Here is a 20,709-nt window from a genome sequence, read left to right as displayed (position 1 = left end):
GGTAGGTATTTTGTCTAGTTAATAACATCCAAAGGGAACGTCTATTTGTAAAAATAAAAACTTCATTTTCCAAAACAAATAAAATGTTTAAAGCTCAGTGCTGGGTCAAAGCTTAACTTCACATTAAGGATTTTTCGTTTGCTTTAACTTTGAGATAGGATGTGTATCTCTGGCTACCCAGAACTTGCTAAGGAGATCAAGCTGGTCTCCCACTTGTAGCAATCTTCCTGCCTCTCTGCCTCAAGAAGTGCTGCTATTACAGGCATACACTACCAACTGCCACTTTGTTTCCAACCCAATTCCCCCATAGAAGAAAGCTTAACTCAGTTAACAAAACAAGCTACAAGTCTAGATTGGGCAGATCTGCCTCTACACTACTCTATTTCCATCTATATTACCCCATATAACTTGCGGTTTCTCCAGGCTCCCAGCTTCTCTCTCTGCTGCCTCTCCATTCCTCTCCTGTAGCTCCTCCCTCCCCCCCCCCCACCGCCGCTCCTCCCCTAGACTCTCAGCTCTCCCCCTTCCTCTTGCTCAAGCCTTTATTTGAAAAGTTAAGGTGGAGAGAAGGTTCACAAGGCAACTCCTCATCTGCAGCCCCTCTGAGGAGTGGAATTAGCATCAAAATACCCAGCAACCAACTGCTGTCTGCCAGTAATGGAGTCTTAGCAAACACAGAGGTCCATATATCTGGCTACAGGTTTCTAATTCCTGGGCTGAGGTCCCACGCCAAGCCTTAATTTTACACATAGATGATAAAGGTATAGTGTTTTATTTTGAAATTTGTTTGTTGTTGGGTTTTTTGTTTGGTTTTGTTTTTTGACATAGGGTTTGTCTGCGTAACCCTGGCTATCCTGGAATTTGCTCTGTAGACCAGGTTGGCCTCAAACTCAGAGATCCACCTGCCTCTGCCTTCCAAGTGCTAGAACCAAACGCATGTGCCATCATCACCTTACTTTTGTTTTGAATTTTATCAAAATAAAGTCAAGGTAATTTTGAATTGGGTATTATATATATATTGTTCACCTTACTCTACAAGTGCTAAAATGATATCATAATAAGTAACTCTAAAGTGAGAAGTATAATGTCTAACTCCAGAGCTGTCTACAAACAGCAAACAAATGCACTGTGCAACTGTCAGTACAGCTATGGGCGCCAACATTCACGCAATGCTTATCGTGTGTCAAGGACATCTTATTTACTGACACACATTTAACTGTTACAAAACTCTATCAAATGCATACTTCTCTTTACTCAATTTATTTCCAAGAAGACTGAGAGATTAGCTCAGTGGTAGAGAGTGCCTACCATGTGTAAGAACTTGGGTTTAATACTCAGCAGTAGTAATACTATGAATGACTGAAAAATAAATGAATAAAAATGAATGACTAGCATTATAAAACTTCAAGTGTACGTACAAATGGTTAGGATGGCAGAGATGCAGAGGTAAGAAGGTATGTGAGGTTCTGGAAATGGTGGCTGGAGAGATGCCAACAGCCCTCAGGGTGATGGCCACACACACAGCCGTGATCTGATAGCAATGCAGAAGCAAGACCACCAGGAATGGTGAGTGTGGTACGGGCTCTAGGGCTTCTCTGTGTCCTCAGGGTTCCTATGCAGCAGTTCTAATCCCCAGCAACTAAGAACGTGGCCTCATTTACCTGGATCTGAAAAACACATCTGCCCTTTACAGTGGTAGGTAGTATTAATGGAGCCATTTGAGTGCCCTTAGTCCATTGCGACTGGCTACAAACGTGAGAAGTTTAGGACACACAGAGACTATAGGAAGAGACTAGAAAAAATTGGCTAAGACTGAAACAAGCAGAGAGCCCTCAGATAAGAAAGTAAATGTTTGTAGTATTTGTTGTAGGAGCCCCAGAAAAATGAATGGAATAAATGAATACAAAACAAATATGTATGTATATATGTATGTATATAAAACACTATATATAAAAATATACACATACATATATATTTATAGTATAATTTCTAAAAGTACAATAACCATAAAGATCCTAAGACTCTTGTGGTTGAATGTGAGTGAAAGAGTTGACCCCCAGCAGGTGACACAACTGAGATGGTGACTGGGTGTTTGCTATGTAAACACATGTAAATATTCTTAAAACATAGAATGACAACACTAGGCAAGAAGAATATTCACCTCCATTATTACAGTGATGGTACTACTATCATATATGCAATATATCTCCCCTGAGATGCCATTATAGATCACAACTTACTTTTAAAAGAAATAGGATGGGCATGATGAGGGTTTGTACCTTTAACCCAGTACTCAGGAGGCAGAGGCAGGAGAATCTTTGAGTTCAAGTCCAGCCTCATCTATGTAATGAATTCCAGGACAGCCAAGTCTACACAGAAAGGCCCTGTCTCAAAGATCATAAAAAACAACACAAAATAGCATCTTAAAATGAATGCACATGTTATGTAGGTGTTTCCTCTGAATGAAGCATTCTCTTTGGGAGACTCCATTTCTTCTCGGGTAGCATAAGCAGGAGCGATTTCTTCTTCAGGAGGAAGAAAGGTGAGGTGCAGCTGTCTGAGGTCGGGCAGGCAACTTGAGGAACTCTGCTCTCACCACATGGCTGGGGGAGTTGTTCTGAGAAGCAGCTGCTCTGAGTTACCCATGATCCTGCCCCAAATCTCAGGGGCAGGGGTTCCCAAGCTAGACTTGGGTGGGGTCGTTTCTTTGGTTTGTTTTTAGTATCTAGGGTGAACAGATATTCTTACCTTCAAGGAAATGTCAGGCAATATTTACACATCATGTAGCTAAGACATAATCTTATATATGTCTTAGGAAATTGGTGCACACAAAATATGCACTCACTGATCCCTCAACAACATTGAGTACATTTAGTTTAAAATTCAGTACTAGAAAAACCCTCAAAGAGTACTATTAGGGTCACGTTTTCCACTTAAGTATCACATAAGAGAGATTCGTCCCTTTGGGTAAGATTGGCTCAAACAACACAAGGTTGCATTTATTAACAAACAAGGATGGAAAACTCATAGTCAGCGAGCCTGCCTTGAGGTGCACAGGGGTCAATGTCTCTTGCAGAAAGTACATAGCAAGGCTAGCCTGCCCTGAGGTGCATAGGCATCAGTGATATATGCACCTTTCAGTCCTCTCTATCAGTAACAGAAGAACCTCAAATGAGTTAACCACTCAATTTATAATTTACGAAACTCTAAAACATTTCAAAAGATCATCAGGGTTAATCTTTCACGAGTTTTACCTGAATATCCTACTTGTGGTGACCAACTTTTATGTCCTGATCTCTGGGGATTTCCAGCAGATAACGGAGTTCTAAAGTTATGTGGGTAAGTGGTATCTCGTGCAGAAGATGAGCTTGTACCAACAGGAAAATTGGATGCAACTTTATGCGTAGCATAAGATCTTTTGTTTCCAAACGATGAACCTAAATTTGAAAATTTATGATTAATTCTTAATGATTAGCATTAAGGAATTATATGTTAATTCCTAAAATTTACATCATAACTACGTTCCATAGAATTTAATCTGGTTAATTAAAAAATTATAACTTAAATGACTATTGGCAATTCTGTTCATAATAACCATGTTAGTCTGAATTATTATACTTGGTTCCATTCTGACATTTTTCATATTTGTATATATTGCATCTTGATCATATCCGACCTCCATTATTATCCTTCCTTAACCCCTCCCACTGACCCCTTCCTTGTCCCAAAGGGTTCCCCTTATACTCTTATGTTTTTTTTAATTAGTGATAATCTGTGTTTGTTATTTTTCAGGCAAATCTTACTATGAATCTCAGGCTGGAGCTGAGCTCACTATGTAGCCCAGACTTGCCTCCAATTTATGATTCTCTTTCCCCAGCCTCCTGAGTGCTGGAATTACAGGCACATGTCACCACACCTGGTTTGATGATCATGGCCAACATCTACTTATGTAGTCTGGGGCTAGTTTAGGAGATAGGTGCTTGCTGGGATAGATGAGGCTCTGGGTTTCATCCCCAGCATCATAAACCAGGTGTGCTATACTCATTTGTACTCTCAGTACTTGAGTGATGCAGGAAAGGGGTTCACAAGTTCAAGGTTACCCTCACCTACAGAGTGAGCTGAGGCCAGCCTGAGACACATGGGATTTTGCTTCTAAATAAACTAATTTATTAAAGAGCTATTCTGATATGGCTCTCGGGTCTCTGAGTTGGGCCCTTTCCATCACCAGGTGTAGCTTATGCTGCAGTTTCCCGTCTTTTCCCTCATCACCTCCCCACCTGAACATCTCCTCCTACGTAAATGGTATTATGAAGCCTCAGCCTCAGCTTCAGCCTCCGCACTGTTTCAGATAGTTGCTTACCAACATGTTACCTATTTCACAGTCATGTCATAACATTTCACGCAGTGTACATAAATAGCCTAGCACAGTGTCTGGTAACACAGAAGTTCCAAAAAGCCAAACAAGCAAATGAAGAACCAGGGCTTTTCCACACCCTTCGACGTCACATGTCTGAGCCCTCCTCACACTCCACAGCTTCCTGCACCAAGTCCTTTCCCTCTGCCTTCCTCTTGCGTGTTGGCCTACAGAGCCCCACACTTTTAGGCTTCACTACTACATGGACATCTTATTCTCCCCGGCCTCATCTGTTCACCCCGTTCCCGCTGACACCCACCTCCTGACAACTTTTAGACTTTCCCTTCACCCTTCACTCAAGATTCCAGTTGTAGTCAGGTGCTCAACTCTGGCAGTACAGCAGGGGTTCAGCTTCTCTAGAGTATAAATCAATGAACATGGCTGTATTTTTTTCAAAATAATTTCTACATAGTGGAATTTGAATTAGATATGCCAAGAAATAATGTCTTTTAAATCTTTCTCAACCCTCTAAAAACTTAGAAGTAGCTGGACTCGGTTCCTTACACCTTTAATCCCAGCACTGAGGAGGCAGAGGCAGGTGGATCTCGGAGTTCCAGGATACAGAAAAACTCTGTCTTGGAAAAACAAAAAACAAAAGAAGCACCAAAACAACAAACATAAAATACGCATTTGTGAGTTTGAGGGCAGTCTGGTCTACATAGCCAGTTCCAGGACAGCAAGAGTTGCATATAGAGGCCTCAACCCTAAGAAAACTTAAAAAGTTAGATGTCAGAGATGTGGTTCAGTGGTTAAGAGTGCTTGCTGTAGAGCCATGAGGCACAGGCCAGATCCAAGCCTGTTACCCATCTAACAGTAGGGCCCAGGGCCTGCCTGCCTGCCAGAGTCTGCCTCAAAAGGACAAGGGAGAGAGCAAGAGGGAGACTCCTGATCTTCATCTTGTAGAAAACAGCACACACTCATTAAATACTCAAGATCATGTACCACACAGGCATAGTTCCCATGTCTACATGCAAAATCAGTGGGCCTGTCTGTACGATGCTCTGGCCCATGCTCCAGTTTCCACTTCAGAACTGTCAGATAGGTCATCCTCGTGGTAACTCTTTTTCTTACCTTGTGGTAAGCTTTGTTCTCTCAAGTGCTTTTTACCTAATATTAAACATAGAAGACTTCGCAATGTAACTATTTTTTCACTCACGACATTCAGCAAACTCGTCATCATAAAACCCACCCAAACAACCAACCCTGTGCTCATAATGAACTGAACTCATCCGGAAAGACTTTTTCACCTAAGTGTATGGGTGTTTTGCTAGCATGCATGTCTGTGCACCACAGAGGCCAGAAGAGGGCAGCAGAGGCTCCGGCATCAGAGTTACAGACAGCAGTCAGTCTCCATGTGGGAGCTGGGAGCTAGAACACTCAAGCTCTGAAAGAGCAGCTACTTCCTTAATAGATGAGCCATCTATTTGGCCCCAGAAGGACTTATTTTTGATGCTAAGCATCTGAGTTAGATGAGATGTTCACTTTAACCTATTATCACTCCATTCTAGAGCCTAAAGAATAAAATCTGTCAGCCAAAGCTCAGCTCTCCAGTATTAGAAAACTTACAATCTCCCATTCACCATATATTTTAAGAAGCAGGGGCCAACAAGATGACTCAAATAGAGAGGCATTACCTACCAAGCCTGACTCAGACCTTAGTTGGATTCCCAGAGCCCTCTTGGTGGAGGTAGCGCTTTCTCCAGAAAGTCGTCCTTTGACCGCTACACCCATCCCCTGCCCACTCATATTCATGGAGGGGGGAGATTAACTATTTTTTTTAGGAGAAAAATTAAAGGCCGGGCCTGGTGGTATAACCCAGTACTCAAGAGGCAGGAGGGTTGCTCGATTTCCTAATTGCCAGGATTTCCTACTAAGGTGGCCAGGATTTCCTACTAATGAGCTTCAGGGCAGCCTGAGCCATAGGGAACCTGCCTTAAAACAAATCAAGAGGTTAAGGCTTTACCTGGGACTACTAGTTGGGCTAACCTTAACGTCTTAAGGAAACTGTTGTGCAGAGTCAAGACTTTCTCCCGCGTTTTGATGGGTTTGAAATTGTGTAGCCCAGGCTAGCCTAGTCGGTGGTGTTGGGTTTAAAGGCACAAACCACCCCCAGCATGAGTAACTATGGAACCCCAGTCAGCTTGCATTCTCCAGCAGGGCGCGCTCTACTACCCAGCGCCAGCCCTGGCAGGTGACCCTGGGCCTTGCCTGGCGCGGATGGCGGCGCGGGACTGCTGCTGCTGCTCTTGTCGGCCAAGGCGCCTTCCGTGCTCAGCCTGGACGCGGAGGCCAGGGTCCGCCCGCACGGGGCCTCCCTCCGCGATGGCGTCCAGTGTGGGGAACTCGAGAGCGAAGCAGCCTCCTGCCTCAGCATCTCTCTGGTCTTTCGGATACCCGAGGTTCTGTGCGCGTGGCTTCGAGCACTCCAAGGCCGGAGGCCGCGCCACTGAAAAGGCGGGAGGCTGGGCGCATGCGCAGTGCTGTAAGCGCGCAGGCGCAAGCAGCACGTGATGCACACTGGGCATGCGCTGACACATAGTTTGAGCGAGAACAGCTAGTTTCTTACCTTTGCTTCCAGGGTTGTGTCATTTTGCCCCTATCACGTGATTCTGGAGCCTGAAAGCCTCCTCACTCCTTAGGTATCAGGCTCAACAATTTAAAGCCCACTAACAACTTGGGTTGTCAATAGTTCTTTTTGAAGGAGGGGGCCTTTCTGAGAACTGAGCACAGGACATTGCATTCTTAACACGGCCCACAGTTACATCCAGTACACTTGACCCTGGTTTTTAGTACAAGAGCATGTGCCTAGTACCCAATGTCTAAGTATTAAAGTCTTCACAGTTGTACACGTGGCACAGCACTGACCAGAGACACGGGTGAGACCACACGGACAGTTAAAATCAGCATTTCTCAACCATCCTATTTCTAGTATTGCAGATTTACACATTGGGTAAAAACAAACTACAGCCTTGCATGTAACCCTTGGGAAGATCTTTACAATCAACACAAAACTTAAGGTGACAGAACTGAGGATGGATGTTCTCCAGCTAATAGTGCATTCACACTAGTCCATGCAAACCACTATGTAGTGTGGTAGCTGCAATGGCCCCTGCAGATTCATGCATGTATTTGAACGCTTAGGGAGGTAACCAGCTTAAGTAGGTGTAGTCAAGAAGCATCTGCCTGCCATCATAATGGACTAAACCTTTCAAACTCTAAACAAGTCCTAAGTTTCCAGAGTTGCTGGTCACAGCAGCTCTTATATTTGCAGAAGTATAACACTAAAGACATGTAGACTATATTAGGTATGTGTAACCTCAACGTGATTGCAATGTTTAAGCAACAATTAAGACATCGTAAAAACACACTTGGAGATCCCTATTAAAGATGTTGAGTTCCAGTGCAATATAGAACTTTCTCAGGGAAGAGTGACTTTTTTCCCCCTTAAATGTTGAGGGGAAGAGGTCCTCAAAAGATCGCTCTGGTAACTGACCCAGGAGCAGCAACATACTTGAGTCCAAACTTAACCTGTGATGGACCCAGAGTAACCACATTCAAACCCTCATACATCCCTCCGCCCCCTTCAAGAAACAACTCCACCTAAAGTCATTATGTATTAGACAAGTTCTTTGGAGTAACTTTCAGGATTCTGCTGCATGCCTGAGAAATCCAAACCAAAAGCAAGAGACTGGAGTTCTCTGAAAAATATACTCTCAGCCCCACCTATTAAGTGTTCAGGCATATAGGTGATAAACTATAAATAAATAAAAAGCTATATACACGCACACCAGTCACTCAATTTTGTACATCTTTTATTTAAATCATGAGTTTCACTCACTTTTATCATTTTTATTAACAGAAATCATTTCCCATCATTGTTACAGGACAATAGGACACAGGGAGGCATCAGTTAAATACTAGCTCTAAACAGTGTTGACAAAAACTGTACTCAGAAGACTAAAGATCTAAATACAACATATTTATTTTACAATACGTATATAATTTACCATTAACATATGATATACAAAATATTAAGTCACTTCTAGGTTTGATAAACACTTAAAATACAAGAGCAATTCACATTGCACACTAAAGCATCTTTTTGTTCTGACTAGCTCACTAGTTCAGGCTGGACATTCACCCTCTGAAGCACTTCTTCGGGCATGCAAAAGACAGGGCTAACGGGCTTAATCTGCTCTTCCCCCAGAAGTGATAATCCAGCAATGCCGAACAAGGTATGAAACGGATCCACCTGTGGAAATTCATAAACACGTCAAATGATCAATCGTCCGACCACAGTGAAGTTTATTTTGAATACCTCTTTAAAAGTTTTCAGAAGATTAGTATTTCTAATACTAGACCTCATAAACAAGTGTCACTGCAAGAAATTTCTACCAGCTTTAGCCTTTGTTATGCATTTTAAAAACCATCCAAAGCAACCTTTGGACTCTTACAAGGCACTGTATTTTTAGTACATTAGAAATTCCTGTAAGTATGAAAGTCAACTAACAATGAAAAACTGTAGAGCCAGACAGAATTGTACTTACCATATCTCCTGGCCTGTCTGCGAATCCTCCTGTCTCCTCATCTTGACAGGCCAAGATGAAACTTCGAAGCTTTTCTCTGTCAATCCAATGAAGTCTCCCAATTATCTTTAGGGAGGCCAACACCCACCAGGAATAGCACACATCTGGTAACTGGAAGGGAATAAGCCAGTAAGACAGCTGCCTGCTTCACCATGGTATCTCAGATTTGACAGACTTTTTAAAATGTCTAATCTCGTGTTCCAACAGTGGAGCAGTGAACAAGGGTTGGCATAGTGGATACATAAGGAGCCAGAGGCAGCACAACTGCTACATCTTAGAACAACTTCAACCATGTACATACAGGATGGTAACAGAAAACCCAGAAATGACTGGGGCAAGGGGAGACCCCCTCCTGTGTATTGATTCTCAGGCCACTTCAGTACTCTAGTTAGCCAACCATTTACTTCATAAATAAGTTAAATAACATCCTCCTTGGTGTACAGCTGAGGTCACAGGTGAAACCCACGATGTTCTAGGCAGACCATAGATAGGCAAACCATTTTCCACTAGTACTGTCCAGGTAGACACTTACCTGCTAAGAGATCACAAAAGCCTCAGTCCCTACAGATCTATCAGCTTAAACAATCTTGGCTTACTCAACAAGAGTGATTAATGGGCACATGAAGATATATCCTAGTTTCTAAGTTTCAGCCCAACAGTTCAGTTACTAGCTTAAATACGGATCTCATCATTCACAAATAAAATTAGCACATGCTAATACTCTCTGCCCTCTCACAAAGCAAACTCCACATAGAAACTATAGATCTGGAGCTCAGACTAGCAACATTAAATGTTTACTATCCATTTTTATTGCCTAGGTCCCCTAAATAGGGTAGGCTAGCTTCAAACTAGATTTCTTGCCTGTGCCTCCCAGGTAGTGCAGTTACACTAAAAGTTGGGCCACTCCCAACCCCAGTACTGCTTTTGAGCATGTTGTGGTAGAAATATATCATCTGTACATGTATGTCCCAAAGCAGAAAAGAATTCAGAGTCAATGAGACCCAAAGTTCTTTCAAGAGATCTTAAAACTATGCAAGAAAAGCCATGAACCCAAGCTATAGCATAAAGAGCCACTACAGATAATACCTTCTCTGGTCTTCCATTGAGTCCGCCTGAAGGCAACTGCCGTTCACAAAGCCACCACCCAAGTAAGTCGGAGTTCACTTGATGCAACTGACTAGTTATGGCCAGGAATCCTGTGCAACAATAGATCTAAAATTACAGACATAAAGTACACAGGTATAGTTTAATAGTAAACAACAGATACCACCAAAATCACTAAAGCTCCATCTTTGTTATCTCAGGTTGTATTAAGTTCAATGCGACAACAAAATGCTATACTTAGAATTTAGTGTTCTCTGGCACAAGCAGGAACTTGTGCTCAGTTGGACACACTGGGTCAGGACAGTTCATTTGTATGAATAGTCAGGCTCGTGCCTCTAATCCCAGCATGGGGCAAGCATTGAGGACAGTCTGGGCTACATAGTAAACCTCAAGGTCAATCAGCAGTACCGAATGTAGACCCCCACACGAACAGACAAATGCCAATATGGAACACTGGGTGTTTACCTAGGATGAAATTGTGTAGGCCAGCATATACAGAAAACTCAGGGAGGTGTGACCATTCACAACACAAAACCCCTGTAAACTTCTAAATGCAAAATTACCTGTCCAGCGTGGGATTCAGAGCCCGGTCTGCACCCAAATCCACCATCAAAGTTCATACAGGACAAAACAAACTCGATTGCCTTTTCCACATTAATAGCATCAAGCTTGCCCTATGAAGAGAAACAGAGCCTATATATTACAACCACCTAGCACTCAGCATTTAATCCCGCCCTTTAACACAACACTGGATGCTTACCAAGAGGGCCAAGGTTGCCACTGCACAAAATGAGAATCTTGTATCAATTTCTCCTAAAAGGCAAGGCAAGGCAGACATGTGAATGCTACCAAGTTACCTAAGAACAGAACAACCTGTAACCTTTAAATCTCCCAAAGCCAAGACTATATATGCTCACTAGGAGGCAGTCCCTCAAACTTCTAAGGAAACCAGCTAGGCAAATATAAATAGCTGTTTTAAGTAGCTTACAAGGGCCCAGAAAAGAAAGGAACCTACAAAATGGAAGCATTATATGCCCCACCAAAAAATTCAGGTCAGTAATTTAGTAACACAATTAATACCCTACTTTATAAAAAGGTTCACATCCCACAAAGCAGCTGGTCTCAGGACTGCATTTTATTCCACCCCAAACAGATACATTAATCAAATAAAAAAATTTTCCATCTCCCAACTCAATATTTACTAATCTGACAAACGTTTAAAGACCTCCTCAGGTCCTTTACCTTCAGGGAGGTTAGCTCTTCAAAACTACTGAATATTGGGGATAAAACTTGAACCTACCTTATCTTTTAGTGTGGTGTGCTGACAAACCAGCACAGGGCATGCTGGGACTTCCAGCAGGCCATTTTATTCCAGTTAGACCAACTGCTTAGTGGGACCTGAAAAGATGGAACAACTTGAAATCTTTATGATTACTACAGCAAAACGAAAGGTGTTCTGAGTAGGAATAGCTGACTAAAAAACTGAAAACTGGTCTTACCCCAAATGTCTCCAGCAAAGGAACCATCTTCTTTCTGTAGACTCTGAACATAGGCCACAACTTTATCTACGTTGATAACATGAATACTATCATACAGAGTAAGAATCTGAAAGACAAGTGTCGCACAGATTTGTTCTAGATCTCTTCTAAGTCACCCCTTAGTTATTATAAACTTCTCAAACACATAGGCTGTTGCTCATTTTATCACACTTATATATTCGCTGTCAGAAACAGTAGGCTTCAACTGTCCTCTGGGTCTTCACTGAAACCAAATTTAAACTGGGCTAAGTTTCAGTAACATACAGATGAAGTTTACCCTCCACGGTCTCAGTGCCATTTGTAACTTGCATCAGGTTAGCCTTCAGCTAATACATGCCATGACATCACTGACCTGTGGGACAGACTTCACTCTATAGGAATGTAGTAAGTACCCTTTAGGGTGTCACAGCAAGTGTCAAGGTTTCACAAGGGCTTACCTGGACAGCACTGAGCGTGTACAGAAGATGGGGATCGTGCCCAATGCTAGCACTCACTCCCCCACACTCATGTTGGCACGACTTGATAAACATGAGTATTTCTTCTCTGTTCATGCGATGAAGCTGTCCCATGAGGTCCATCACTGTCAGGCCCCAATAGACGCCGCTCATTCTCAAGTATTCGGACATGCAGTATTCCTAGGAGAAGCGTCTTAAATTTGTCACTCTGACTTTACATAACCCACCTCTACAACTTTAAGGTTTTAGAGCAGTGGGTCTCAACCCTTTGGGCCCAACATATGATTCATAGCTGCAAAATTAGTTATGAAGTAGCAACAAAGTTATCTTATGGTTGGGGCTCGCCACAACATGCAGAACTGTCATGAAAGGGTGGCACCGTCAGGAAGATTAAGAACTGATACTTTGAGTCTCCCAAGGCCAACCTCAGGTTAATTAAGCAAAGGCCAGCAATATTCATTCCTACAGGTTACCAAGCACCAATTATTGCATATTACAAATGAAGCTGATGAATACTTTAAGATAAATGGTGCTAGAGATGGAAACCAAATCAAGCATTCCTTCACAAGCATTCCTTCACAAGCATTCCTTCAGGTGAAGGCCTCATCAGTGCTGCCAAACCAAACCCAAAGAGCGAAGGGGTAGGTGGACAGTTGACGGGGAGACCAGGCATTTAGTCCTATAGAGTCTAACTGGAGACAGCCAAATGTCACATGTCTGCCAATATAAGCGAGGCGCTGCATGGAAAATACTTTTTGCTCGAGTGATTCCTCTTTGGAGAGGGTCTCCCCACAGCTCAGGCTTTCTCAAACTCAGCCATCCTGCTCTGCCCCTTGCTCCTGACATCACAGGTTTGTGGCAACATTCCTGCTACTATTAAGTTTAGGTAAAACCTTTTCAAGGTCTCAGCGTAATTCTAGAGCTAAAGTGTTAGGACACATCAGCAAATTCAGATAATACATGCCAACACATCATTGACCTTCAAGGTTATACCCCAGACAGACAGAAGCCTTCTGCCTGCAACCCTATACTTATACCTTTTATATACTAGTACATATGGTTGATGCCACCAAATACCTCCCTCTAATATACAAAGTACGTCTATCATAATGGACTTTAAATCAGGCCTCTGCAGCTATTACCTGCTTTCAGCAACAGGCCTGTCAATTAGTATTATAATAATGTATTAACTTGCTGTTAGTATTAGAAACCTTTCAACAGAAAATCATACGCACGTAATCATCTTTCTTTGACCCATAGGAGGCAATATAATCGGCATGCTTCTCCAGCAACAGGGTGTCAGGCGCGTCTGACTTGATAGTAACGTCTTTCTGCTGTGTGCCCTTCCGAGGGGGGGAAAAAAGAACTCATCAGTACTTTCATGGTTTCCTTTCACCATCCTGACCACCATGACCAGATCACAGCAGTTTTTATTCAGGTCTCAGAGTAATTCTAGAGCTAAAGTGGTTATTAATCAACTTTAGATTCAGAATACATGCCAGCTCATCACTGACCCGAATTTTGCCGCACATCTTGTGTAATGCCGAACAAATGCAATACATTCTTTCTTAACAAATTTCAGAGCACCTTTCAACAGTCCTCAAATGTTATCCCCTTTACTCAATAATCAGCCCCATAAACTCCAAATTCCACCTTTCCATCTTAAATTACCCATTAAGTAGGTCAAAGCGATTGCCAAAATAAGTTATTTTTCTATTTTACTTAAGAGTCTCAGCTATGAAGCCCTTTCTGGTCTGGATCTCCCTGTGGGGATCCGGCCTTCAAGCATGGGCCATGGCCGACTTTCTTCCATCCCAGCTAAAATATTTAACTTTGAAACAATATTCGTAAACGACCATGTAACCTTGAAAAGACGGGCATGCACAAGTGCTCTATGTGAAGAGAAAATAAATCAGGCGGCCCAATCCAGAGGCTCGCCCACGGGCCGCTGGGAGGATCACAAGCCTCGAGCACTGCAGAAAACGCTGAGCCATAGCTCAAGAAGTCGTCCAAGTCCAGCCTCAGGAGGCCGAGGCAGGGGCATTGCTGAGAGCTCCAGGCCAGGCTGGGCCTCACAAGGAGAATGCTAGCCTTGCAGGCCCGCCCGCTCCCCGCGCAGCTAGACCCACCGCCCAGGCCTCCCAGGCCTCCCCAGCCTCCGCGCACGGCAGAGATGGTTCTCTCACCATGTCCGGTCGCCGAAAGACTGAAGCGCGCGGAAGCACGGGGAGTCAGGGCCCGCGCGCATGCGCACACGCGCCCTCTCGGCCGCCCACGCCCTACCTAGCCGGCCACGCTCTGCCCGAAGGACCCCGCGGTCACGCTTTAGCTGGTCCCACGCCTGCCTGAAGGACTCCGAGGTCACAAAACAGGTGGCTACGCGTTTGCCCGGAGGACCCCATGTCTCTCATTTTGTAAATAGCTTTCCTAGCATTTAAGGAGTCTGGGGATTGATTTCACCCACTGCCTATAAATGCGGAGTGCTAGTGCACTAGGAAAGTGGAGGCAGGAGGATCAGTGGTCCAAACCATCGTCTGTGTAGGCACTTGGAAGCCCTCCTAAGCTCTAGTTCCTCCCACCCCCCACAAAGATTGATCAGTTCTAGCGTCTGTTACCCAGCTAATCAAAAAGCACTACATATGCTGCTATGGAAAGATCCTTGAAAAATACCATGTGAAAATACTTGCTTGGGTTTGATCCCAGAAACCACTAAAATAAGGCTAATTTTTCCACTCTTTACTAGTAAATTAGTGCGGTTTAGCCTCATTTTAACCTTTTTTAAAGTCTAGGACCTTGAACTCACAACTGAAAATGCTGGAACTATAGCTACAATAAAACTGGTTTATAAGTTCATCTGTCTCTCAAAAGCCAAGATGTCGGATCACAGCCACGTGAGGGATTTGGATGTGGCCAGTCTAAACTGGAGAGCTCTGTAGTCGTAAAATGCAAATTGCATGTTTTGTTGCTCATTTTAAAGTTTGTTTGTTGACAGCCTTCTGAATATCTATGCTAATATCCATATACTAATGCTACGTCCTGCCCTATTCAGATAAGCCTTTCTCTACAATGAACGATAGGGAATACTTAGGTTCTCCCGGAGAATACAACTCTGGTAAATTGAGAGATGACCTCTAAAAGCTTAGTGACTTTCATAGAAGAAGGACGCAAAAAGAATATAAGAGAAAATACTTGGAAAAGGCAGAGAAGCCATCTTCCAGGTACGACAGCCACTGCAGCCTTGAACTCAGAGCCACTGTGTTTACCTGCACTGTGCTTGCACACAAATGACCCTGACAACCCTCTCTGCTGATCTAATGGGTACAGACACATACTGGAAAGGGGGAGTCATTATCTTCAGATGCTTGCCTGCTGGTAAGCTGACCAGGCATCGGTGGACTTCTCCAACCCCATGGTCACTCAGACAGCCCCAGTTAAACTCAGTGAGTCACAAAATAAGGGCATGAATGTAAGAATGGGGGTTGTAAGAAGGAAAAGAAGCTGATGTGTGGGAGGGAGATAAGTATAATCAGAATGCATTATACACATGCCTAAAATAGTCAAAGAACAAAGTAGAGCAGTATTGTTGACTGAAGTGATATTTTAGATACAGTGGCTTAAATATATTTTAAAATTAATGTAATCTATTTTCACTTTTTAAAATGTGACTTAGAGAATTTTAAAAACGATCAGTAGGGCACACATTGCATTGTTACTGTTTCATGGATGTCTACTTTCTATACCCCGAGAAGCGCCACTTTGTAAGTGGTAGAAAGTGCCTATAATGCCAGCACCTGGAAAGCTGGGGCAGGAGGATCACAATTTTGATGCCAGCCTAGGCTGTTTAGTAAGTCCGAGACTAGCTTGGGCTACATAGTGTGACTCTGGTCCCAAAAATAAAAGAGGGAAACATTTATTGTTATTAACATTTTAAAAGATCTCTTTATTCTTATTTAGTATTGGCAGTTTTTGCCTTTGTGTGTGTGTGTGTGTTGGGGAGTGCCTGAAGAGGTCAGAGAGGAGGTAAAGTCCCCTGACCTGGAATTATACACAGCTGTGTAATTCATTCCTATATATTCAGCTCCTCTTAAGAACCCTGATTAACTCAAAACTTTTTGTGTGTAAATACATTTGTGTCTGCACACATGTATATGTATGCAGAAATCAATGTTGGGTGTCTTCTCAATCTTTCTACCTTATTTTGTGACTGAGTCTCTCACTAAACCTACACCTCATGGATTTGGCTGGACTAGATGTGATGTCAACAAGAACCAGGGATATAGCTTTCTCTGCCTCCCTAACTCTGGGATTACAGGCACACGGCTAAACCATACTTTTTTGTGGGAACTAAGGATCCACTTACATCCTCATAACTCTGCAGCAAGAACTTTATGAATGGAGCCATCTCACCAGACCATCCAATCTTTCTCTTTGACATTTATTTATTTTGTGGTGTACATATGCACATTGCATGCTATAGTGCACTTGTGGAAGTCTGAGGACATCTTGAATGAGTCTCTTCTCTCCTTCTACCACATGGGATCAGCTATTGAACTCAGGTTGCCAGGCACAGTGAAAAGGGCTCTACCCACTAATCCTTTTCACCAGCCCATGAATGAAGTCTTATCTAGTGTAAGAGGTAAGATGCAGTTAAAAAAGTAGAATTCTGCCGGGTGGTGGTGGCACATGCCCGTAATCCCAGCACTCTGGGAGGCAGAGGCAGGTGGATTTCTGAGTTCGAGGCTAGCCTGGTCTACAGAGTGAGTTCCAGGACAGCCAGGGCTATACAGAGAAACTCTTGTCTCAAAAAAAAAAAAAAAAATCCAAAAAAAAAAAACCAACAACAACAACAAAAAAAAAAAAAAAAAAAACAAAAAAAACCCAAAAAAACAAAAGAAAAAAGAAAAGAAAAAAGAAAAAAAGAGAAAAGTAGAATTCTAACTCTGTTAATACTTTAAAAGATGGAATTGTATTAATTAGGGTTTCCATTGCTGTGAAGATACACCATGACCAAGGCAATGCTTATAAGGGACAACATTTAGTTGGGGCTGGCTTACGGGTTCAGAGATTCAGTCCATTATCACCAAGGTGGGAACATGGCAGCATCTGGGCAGGTGTGGTACTGCAGAAGGAGCTGAGAGCTCTGTATCTTGATCTGAGTGCACCCAGGAGACTGACTCTTCCACGCTGGGAAAAGCTTGAGCATAGGGAGCCCTCAGAGGCCACCACCACAGTGACCCACTTCCTCCAACAAGGTCACACCTCCTAATAGTAACACCGCTCATGGGCCAAGCACGTTCAAACCACTACAGGAATAGAAAGACATTTTAAAAATTTAAAAACACAGTGCTGTCCCAGTGCTTGGAAGGCTTGGATGGGCAGGAAGATCGGGGTTTAAGGTTATCCTGGATTACATAGCCAGTTGGGGGTAATCTGCTACATGAAATGCTGCCTCAAAAAAAGAAAGAAAAAAAAGTCTGTCATTTATGAGGAATAAAAACAACTTTGGGAATTAGCTAGTTTACTTAAGAGTAATTTATTTTTAAATTTTACTTAATTTTTATGCATATTAGTGTTTGCCTGAATGTATGTCCATATATTGTGTGCATGCAGTACCCACAGAGACCAGAAGAGTGTGTCAGATCCACTGGGCCTGGAGTCGTAGACAACTGTGAGCCACCATGCTGGTGCCGGAAATTGAACTCAGGTCCTCTGGAAGAGCAGCTAGTCCTCTTGCTTCTGACTCAGCTCTCCCTCAGTATAATTGTTGGCATATTCATTCTGTGCTTATCATGTTTTTTGAACAGGATATTTCATCAGTCTGGGAGCACATGCTTAGCAGCCCTGGATAGACTCACCATCAAGGCATTGTAATAGATCAGTACCTGGAGGCCTCCTTAGGCCAGATGTCATGGGTCTCCAGGGAAGCTTCAGATGACAAGCACTCTTCCCCTCACCACCATTCAGGTTCAGCCATGCCGCATACTTTAACCCTTGTCTGGAGCAGCAATGATTAGGACTGTTGATGATCCATTGGACGGTGGGCTAGCTACAGAAATCAGTTGTCTCTTAGGCATGAGATGCCTATTGGATTTGGTTAGTTGTTTTTGTATATCTGTGAGTCCTAATAAGTCAAAAATTTTAGGTGCACCAGGAGGCACATCCCCACAGGTCTGACATCTTAGAGGTTGATTTTTGACCAGTGCCCTCCTGACCATCTTCGGATCCAGATGTAGAACTCTTGGCTCCTTCTCCAGCACCATGTCTACAGTGGGATGCCATACTTCCTGCCATGATGATAATGGACTGAATCTCTGAAACTGTAAGCCAGCCCCAATTAAATGTCTTCTTTTATAAGAGTTGCCTTGGTCATGTCTCTTCACAGCAATGGAAACTCTAATTAAGACAAGCTCTCATTGCACACTGATGAAGTGTTTCCCCACTTTAGAACAGATTACTAGGACTTATTAATTTGTAGAGGGAAGTAAGTACATCCATTAAAGAAAGGCCTGTCTTTAATTTGCAGAGCTGTCAATGTTAGCTTCTAAGCCAAGTGTGTGGTACCTGCATACTATCCTAGCTCACAAGAGGGTTGTCTGGGTTACATAGTAAGAACCTGTCTCAGGAAAACAACTACTTGTCTGAAGAAGCTATATTTTTAAGGGGGGAAATGTTCTTACAGAAATTAATAGTTCAGATCTTTAAACATCCAAAAGTCAAGCCAACTGAAGTGGTGCACACCTTTAATTGTAGCACTTAGGAATCAGGCTGGTGTATGTCTGAGTTTGTGGCCAGTATAGCCCACTTAGTGAGTTCCAGGCCATCCAGGGTCACATAGGGAGACCTTGTCTCAAAAAGTAAAAAAGAACAAACCAAACCAAACCAAAACAACAACAAATCCAAGCAAACAATTTGGTAACCCTTTTAATGGCTTTCTGGTATCGTTTCACACAGAACATTTTATAAATTGCATACTTGAGTCTGTCCATAAATCAAGACATTTAAATCTAACCCCATCATGCTTGTTGGAGGTAGAACCTCTGGGAGCTGATTGTCCTGAGGGGAGGCCCTGATGGATGCAGCGAGTGCCCTCTCCAACAAGGCCAACACCTGCCTGGTCCTTTCCGCCTAAAGAGGACACTACAATGAGACAGCAGCCCAAAGTCTGATCTTGGAATTACAGCTTACAGCACCAGGGGAAGTACATTTCTGTTTTTGATACACCATACATTCCAAGGTATTTTAATATGACAACTCAAGCTAAGATATGTAATGCTAATAGATAAGATGTGTGCTAGTTATTAAAATCAAGACTTAAACATGCAGAGCACAGACACTACCACTAAGTTATGCACTGGCCTTAATGGCAATTTAAGACATTTACCTTTTTTTAAAGATTTATTTCTATCTTAAGTGCACAAATGTTTTACCTCACATCTGTGTATGTGTACTGTAAACATACCTGGTGCTCAGAGGTCAAAAGAGGGTTGGTCCCCTGAAGCTGGAGTTACAGGCAGGCATGGGCCACAGTGGGCCTGGAGTCGGGGCTGCAGGCAGGCGTGGGCCACAGTGGGCCTGGAGTCGGGGCTGCAGGCAGGCGTGGGGGGCCACAGTGGGCCTGGAGTGGGGGCTGCAGGAGGCGTGGGGGGCCACAGTGGGCCTGGAGTCGGGGCTGCAGGCAGGCGTGGGGGGCCACAGTGGGCCTGGAGTGGGGGCTGCAGGAGGCGTGGGGGGCCACAGTGGGCCTGGAGTCGGGGCTGCAGGCAGGCGTGGGGGGCCACAGTGGGCCTGGAGTGGGGGCTGCAGGAGGCGTGGGGGGCCACAGTGGGCCTGGAGTCGGGGCTGCAGGCAGGCGTGGGCCACAGTGGGCCTGGAGTCGGGGCTGCAGGAGGCGTGGGGGGCCACAGTGGGCCTGGAGTCGGGGCTGCAGGCAGGCGTGGGGGGCCACAGTGGGCCTGGAGTGGGGGCTGCAGGAGGCGTGGGGGGCCACAGTGGGCCTGGAGTCGGGGCTGCAGGCAGGCGTGGGGGGCCACAGTGGGCCTGGAGTGGGGGCTGCAGGAGGCGTGGGGGGCCACAGTGGGCCTGGAGTCGGGGCTGCAGGCAGGCGTGGGGGGCCACAGTGGGCCTGGAGTCGGGGCTGCAGGCAGGCGTGGGCCACAGTGGGCCTGGAGTCGGGGCTGCAGGCAGGCGTGGGCCACAGTGGGCCTGGAGTCGGGGCTGCAGGCAGGCGTGGGCCACAGTGGGCCTGGAGTCGGGGCTGCAGGAGGCGTGGGGGGCCACAGTGGGCTCTGCTTTCTCAAGCATGGCAGGTGCTCTTTAACTGCTCAGTTATCTTTGCAGCACACTTCCTCCCCAGAGGTCTTGCTGTGTCACACAGGTTTGCCTCAGGCTCTAAATCTTTCTGCTTCAGCAGTGCTGGGATTCCAGGTATGTGGTGTGTTCCTGAGGTGTGTCCTTTATGAGACAGAATGGACATGGAGGTAACATGTTTTCCAGAGCCCCTAGCCCTTCCACTTATTAAAGCTGAGGGCAGGGGTCATCTGAAGCTGTGGCTTTGTTAGAGTGTGGGTAGGTAGTGTGAGGAACCAGAATGTGTGCAGTCGGCTGGTTTCTCT

At 44.3% G+C, this 20,709-nt stretch overlaps 3 protein-coding genes and 3 non-coding genes across 7 annotated transcripts in view; all 6 read right to left on the bottom strand.

The window, feature by feature from the left end:
* Msh4 (mutS homolog 4) overlaps positions 1-6,788 on the bottom strand; it is a 56,339-nt gene extending 49,551 nt beyond the window's left edge. The window contains exons 1-2 of the mRNA XM_052178820.1: positions 6,623-6,788; positions 3,255-3,437 (exon numbers count right to left, since the gene is read on the bottom strand). Of these exons, the coding sequence (XP_052034780.1) occupies positions 3,255-3,437; positions 6,623-6,788 (349 nt within the window). The remainder of the gene's footprint in view (positions 1-3,254; positions 3,438-6,622) is intronic.
* Positions 6,789-8,209: 1,421 nt separating this feature from the next.
* Positions 8,210-14,369, bottom strand: Rabggtb (Rab geranylgeranyltransferase subunit beta). Of its 2 annotated transcripts, none has more exons than XM_052178868.1 (9): positions 14,284-14,369; positions 13,333-13,440; positions 12,080-12,277; positions 11,604-11,709; positions 10,865-10,917; positions 10,668-10,778; positions 10,087-10,212; positions 8,962-9,111; positions 8,210-8,666 (listed from the first exon to the last, which is right to left on the bottom strand). In XM_052178868.1, the coding sequence occupies exons 1-9, from the start codon at positions 14,284-14,286 to the stop codon at positions 8,526-8,528; spliced, it is 996 nt and encodes a 331-aa protein (XP_052034828.1). In that variant the 5' UTR covers positions 14,287-14,369; the 3' UTR covers positions 8,210-8,525. The 2 variants fall into 2 exon arrangements, with proteins under 2 accessions (XP_052034828.1, XP_052034829.1); XM_052178869.1 differs by lacking the exon at positions 14,284-14,369 and adding an exon at positions 13,962-14,219.
* On the bottom strand, positions 11,925-11,995 carry LOC127683869 (small nucleolar RNA SNORD45). The gene has a single exon (XR_007977656.1). It is a non-coding gene; the product is annotated as a small nucleolar RNA SNORD45 (small nucleolar RNA).
* On the bottom strand, positions 12,997-13,077 carry LOC127683867 (small nucleolar RNA SNORD45). The gene has a single exon (XR_007977654.1). It is a non-coding gene; the product is annotated as a small nucleolar RNA SNORD45 (small nucleolar RNA).
* On the bottom strand, positions 13,533-13,612 carry LOC127683868 (small nucleolar RNA SNORD45). Its single transcript, XR_007977655.1, has one exon. It is a non-coding gene; the product is annotated as a small nucleolar RNA SNORD45 (small nucleolar RNA).
* A 3,023-nt stretch (positions 14,370-17,392) lies between the features above and the next one.
* On the bottom strand, positions 17,393-20,398 carry LOC127682475 (uncharacterized). Its single transcript, XM_052178819.1, has 2 exons — positions 19,606-20,398; positions 17,393-17,400 (listed from the first exon to the last, which is right to left on the bottom strand). The coding sequence occupies exons 1-2, from the start codon at positions 20,396-20,398 to the stop codon at positions 17,393-17,395; spliced, it is 801 nt and encodes a 266-aa protein (XP_052034779.1).
* Positions 20,399-20,709: the final 311 nt, after the last annotated feature.

This window comes from Apodemus sylvaticus, chromosome 4 (genome assembly GCF_947179515.1).
Source record: "Apodemus sylvaticus chromosome 4, mApoSyl1.1, whole genome shotgun sequence".
NCBI classification, from domain to species: Eukaryota; Metazoa; Chordata; class Mammalia; order Rodentia; family Muridae; genus Apodemus; species Apodemus sylvaticus.
This window is presented reverse-complemented; position numbering and strand designations above follow the sequence as displayed.

Excerpts from the sequence above, each read along its gene's own strand:
- LOC127682475 (XM_052178819.1), bottom strand. The coding sequence starts at position 20,398 with ATGCTTGAGAAAGCAGAGCCCACTGTGGCCCCCCACGCCTCCTGCAGC.
- Rabggtb (XM_052178868.1), bottom strand. Across the intron at positions 10,918-11,603 it reads CTTTGCTGGAGACATTTGGG|GAGAAATTGATACAAGATTC; the intron begins GTAAGACCAGTT and ends CTTGCCTTTTAG. Across the intron at positions 8,667-8,961 it reads CAGACAGGCCAGGAGATATG|GTGGATCCGTTTCATACCTT; the intron begins GTAAGTACAATT and ends GAATTTCCACAG.